Below are 4,550 nucleotides of genomic sequence, written 5' to 3'. Positions count from 1 at the left end.
CACCAAGGGCCTGTAATTCTGTTTTTCACTAGATTAATCAGGTAATAGTTTGCACGACAGATTGAGACCCTTTTCATTGGAGATTTGTATCTCAGAGGATAATTATAATGATAATAATAATAATAAGAGTACTAATAATCAAATTCAAACAGCTCCTTTTCCAGGTGTTACAAGACGCTGAGTGTCAGCAACGATATCCGCTTGCACCACAAGATCACTTAACGGGATAAATAATGGCGGATCGAGAATAGAGTCAAACGCTCCACCCCCTTCCTTCGGCAAAACCCAATCTGGTATAATTATACAAAATAAGAATGGGTCCGTAATTTTGCAATATGCCCCCCCCCCCTCACCCACCCACAACGGCGCTTAAATGTCATAGGTCTTGTTTTTTTCTTCTTCTCCATCTCACTATGTATCGAATATTTAGAGAAGCTAAATACAAACTTCCATAGCGCTTACAAAGAAATAAACTCAAAGTAAATAGACTCATCATTGCTGGTCAGTGTTGGGGGCCCAAACAATTTGATGGAAAGATTTCACCTAAATTGTATCATATTGTAAAAGAGGATGTCATCAATATCAACATTTTTTGTCAGGGGGGGGGATCTTTGCAGAAATGTGTCTTAAATGGTGTCCTTTTTCACATTATGATGTAATTAAGTGAAATTTTGCCGTCATATTTTTGGCGAATTTGTGGCTCCCAACACTTTCAATTCAATTCAAATCATTTATTTCCAAATTCCAACATCAATTCAAACACTGTGTAAAAAAAAGATGGGCAATAAAAAAAAAAAAACATTGTAAAAGTATGACATTTCAATCAAACGATTAAGAAGATAAAAAACAGAACAATTATAATACATAATTAAGTATGAAGAGGGGCTTTAAAGATATATATATATATATATTTTTTTTTTTTTTTTGGGGGGGGGGGGTAAGGTCACTTTTTTATAATTTTTTTTGTTTTAGTTAATAAACTAAAACTGAGGGGTGGGGGGCGGGGGGGGGGGTCATCAAAAATCACACACATACACAATTTGAGGGGGTTCACCCCCCCCCCCCCCCGCTGCGTACGCGTCTGCGCTCAATTATATGGTGGTATATATGTAATTGTACCTGTAGGCATGTTTCATATTAAATAGCAGTTAATCCTGCAGTAAAATTTGACATCGGACATTCTTAAACGGCCCACTGTATATCACAATTCGGGTAATATGATCAATTAACTCTATATATCTCGATAAAGGTTTAAATATACATTTAAAAAACAAATAATTTTCAATATTACTATTTCAGACTCTGATACATGTATTTTAGTTACATTGTATTTGATTATTGCATATACGATGTACGGAATACTTGCGTTTGACTTATTTGAAATTATTTAGTAAATGTTTATCCTAACGTATGGTAAAATTAGGCTGGTTTCCGTTTCATTGAATCTATAAACTGTATTTGCTTTTAACATACCTCTATTAGGAAATAATGAATGATAAACATGTACAATTGCATTGCATGAAAGCAAAAAGATTTCAGAAAATTGACTTTGACTATCATGCAACTTATACTTGCTTTTGCAAAAGCTTTCTCGCATTTGCTCGGGCAATGTCTTTTAAAAATCCTTGCTTATATTCTACAATACCCATGAGGCTAGCATAATCCATTTTCACGATTTGGGTTGCTTTCACTATGAACATGACGGACAAAGAAAGCGGACAAAATATACAGTTCCTCAGGTAGACAAAGGAACATCCCTTCACTGCTATTATGTAAAAAGGTGTAGAACAGGTGTCACATGCATATTCACCTTTTTACATAATAGCAGTGAAGGGATGTTCATTTGTCTACCTGAGGAACGTATATTTTGTCCGCTTTCTTTGTCCGTCATATTCATAGTGTTTTTTTTTTCTTCATGAAACGTTATTATATTTACCAACAATCGAACCTACTACATGTGTGCTAGTGTACTTTAATTTCTTTTTTGTATGTACATGATAACGACCAGAGTTGTAACACGAGCCCCACCCTGGCTGAGCTGACAGTGGATGATCTCACATTAGAAGGATGGCAGGATTGTGGTTCGATGTTTGACAATGTGAAGAGGGTCACTATACAGGTATGGAGCACGATCAACTGTGACGTCATCCAGAGGATCCATCTACCAGGAGCAACAGAACTCACCATTCAAAAACATGAGTATGTACGTCCACCGACTGGTTTCCACGTGGATCACACTTCATTACCCAATGCCCTCCTGATTATCTCCCCTCAGCTTGTCAAGGTGACATTCAGCGATCTTGACATTGGTAACAGTAAGATGGAACTAATCTTACAAGCTTTCAGATCACCTCACAACCTCAAACATCTGAAGATTATCAGGTGAGACATGATGTCATTTGTTAAAAGAGCACTTTGATGTTTCATTTCTTTTACCCTCTCGATCCCTCCCTCTCTCTCTCTATCGTTATCTCTCCCATCTTTTTTCCTATTAAAATTCCTTTTAAATATTGACAGCAATCTTACTTTCAAACAACACATTAGTAATATTTGTAAGTCTGCTTCCTTTGGTATATATAAGATCAGTAGAATCAGGAGGCTACTTGACCGACCCACAACTTCAAAATTAGTCCATGCTTTTGTCTCGACCCATATCGATTACTGTAATTCTTCTCTTTCTCTGGCCTCCCTCAGTCACATCTAGTCCCACTTCAAAGGGTACAGAATAGCGCTGCTCGGCTTGTGACTCTCTCGCGTAAATCAGAGCACATAACTCCAATATTGAACTCACTACATTGGCTTAAAATTCACCACCGCATATCCTTCAAAATTCTTCTCCTGTGCTACAAAGCTATCAATGGCTTAGCCCCCTCTTACCTTTCCGATCTCATATCCTTACGTTCCCGTACGTCGTCACGAACACTTCGTTCATCTTCCACATTACTGTTAACACCTGGACCCCGCACTAACACCCGGTATGGTGACCGCGCCTTTTCAGTTATTGCCCCCGCTCTCTGGAACAAACTGCCCGCCTTTATTCACTGCGCCCCCTCTGTATCTCAATTCAAATCTCTACTCAAAACCTATCTTTTCAAATTGTAAATTGTAGTTGTGCGTCGGTCAATTGAGGTGCGCACCATATTTGTCTTTATTTAGTTGATTGCCACTGTTTTTCTTACCTTATCTATGTTACTTTTGTATTTTTGCTTTTTCTTCTAATTTAATTCTACGGGTTATAGTCTTCTCTTAATCAGAACACTGTGCGCTTAGAAACATCAGTATTAAGCGCCTAATAAATGTTATGTATTATTATTATTATTACTATCCATAATACACTCAGCCCCCCCCCCCCCCCCACACTATTTAAATTACGAATTTTCAAATTAAATAATTAAAAAGTACTTATCTTTCATATCTCAAAATAAACATAAATTATTCCTTTTTAAGATGATTTGCAATTGGTTGCATACCATTCGCCCATGGGTGAGATTAGTCGTTTAACAATAGTCTATCATGAAAGAAAATCGTAAATTTGGGGCATTTGGCCTTTCAAATTTTGATGAGCATTTCCAAAAAAACAATACAAAAAAATCACGAGGAGCACGAAAGGAGAAATGCTGTATTCCGTCTATTTTGATACTGGTAGATTCATACGATGCAGGTCAGATGAGGGCGTGGATGATGCCATAATTGCTTGCAATAAATATCAGGTCATGGAGGTGGAGGTGGAGCATGGCAGACCGCAGGTAAGTCCTTCAAACTCTTACTTCCAGGCTTGCAGTGCTCTTTAAAGTACTACATGTCCCATTTGCAGGTCAAACAAATGCAAAGGTTGATTCCAACGGCATTTGAAAGACAATACTTATTAAAGACTTCCCTCAAAAAGAAAAGGTTTGAACATGGCGTTTGTGGGAAAATAACGACTGTTAGTTGTCGAATCGACATAAGTGAATGCAATCCCCTAACTAGTAGTCTGATTTTCAGACCCTGGTTGTAGATGTATCCCTTCACAATAAAAAAAAATGCTATAATAGACATACATAAATAAGTGTTAGTTACTATGTTTAATTGTTATCTCTGTTTTTATCAAGAATCGGAAAGGAACTGACATAATGTACCACTCATATACAAATTACCTCAGAGAGAGCCCTCTCTATTCAGCCTCAAAACTTTTCAATAACCTACCGGCAAACATCCGATTCGAAAACGGCCTGGCAACATTCGCACGTCTAATAATCCCTCTCTTAAATAATACACCCCTCAATTGTTTCTGTTATCCAAGTAATTTTTAATTCATCTTGTTTGTCTTCATCTTATTATGTTATGATATTTTTTTGTGATTTCTTTTGTATATAATAATTTGTATTCGTTTACTTGTTGTGTTCAGTTGTTGTTTACGGCCTTGCTGAAAAGCAGCTTCTAGCTGATGGCAGGCATGTTAACCGTGATTAAAAAAATAAAATACAAAAAAATAGTCTCACATCAATTAATTTGTGCAAAATGTAATATAACAAAGAGTTGACAATGGCGTGCACATAAAATAATATTCC

At 36.8% G+C, this 4,550-nt stretch overlaps 1 protein-coding gene across 1 annotated transcript; it reads left to right on the top strand.

Moving 5' to 3' along the window:
* The first annotated feature begins 1,854 nt into the window (after positions 1–1,854).
* Positions 1,855–4,233, top strand: LOC115925925. Its single transcript, XM_030989970.1, has 2 exons — positions 1,855–2,382; positions 3,647–4,233. The coding sequence occupies exons 1-2, from the start codon at positions 2,087–2,089 to the stop codon at positions 3,789–3,791; spliced, it is 441 nt and encodes a 146-aa protein (XP_030845830.1). The 5' UTR covers positions 1,855–2,086; the 3' UTR covers positions 3,792–4,233.
* The last annotated feature ends 317 nt before the right edge of the window (positions 4,234–4,550 follow it).

Source organism: Strongylocentrotus purpuratus, unplaced genomic scaffold, assembly GCF_000002235.5.
Source record: "Strongylocentrotus purpuratus isolate Spur 01 unplaced genomic scaffold, Spur_5.0 spur5_scaffold_19, whole genome shotgun sequence".
NCBI classification, from domain to species: Eukaryota; Metazoa; Echinodermata; class Echinoidea; order Camarodonta; family Strongylocentrotidae; genus Strongylocentrotus; species Strongylocentrotus purpuratus.
Note: the sequence above shows the minus strand (reverse complement) of the source record. Positions and strands in the feature narration are given on the sequence as shown.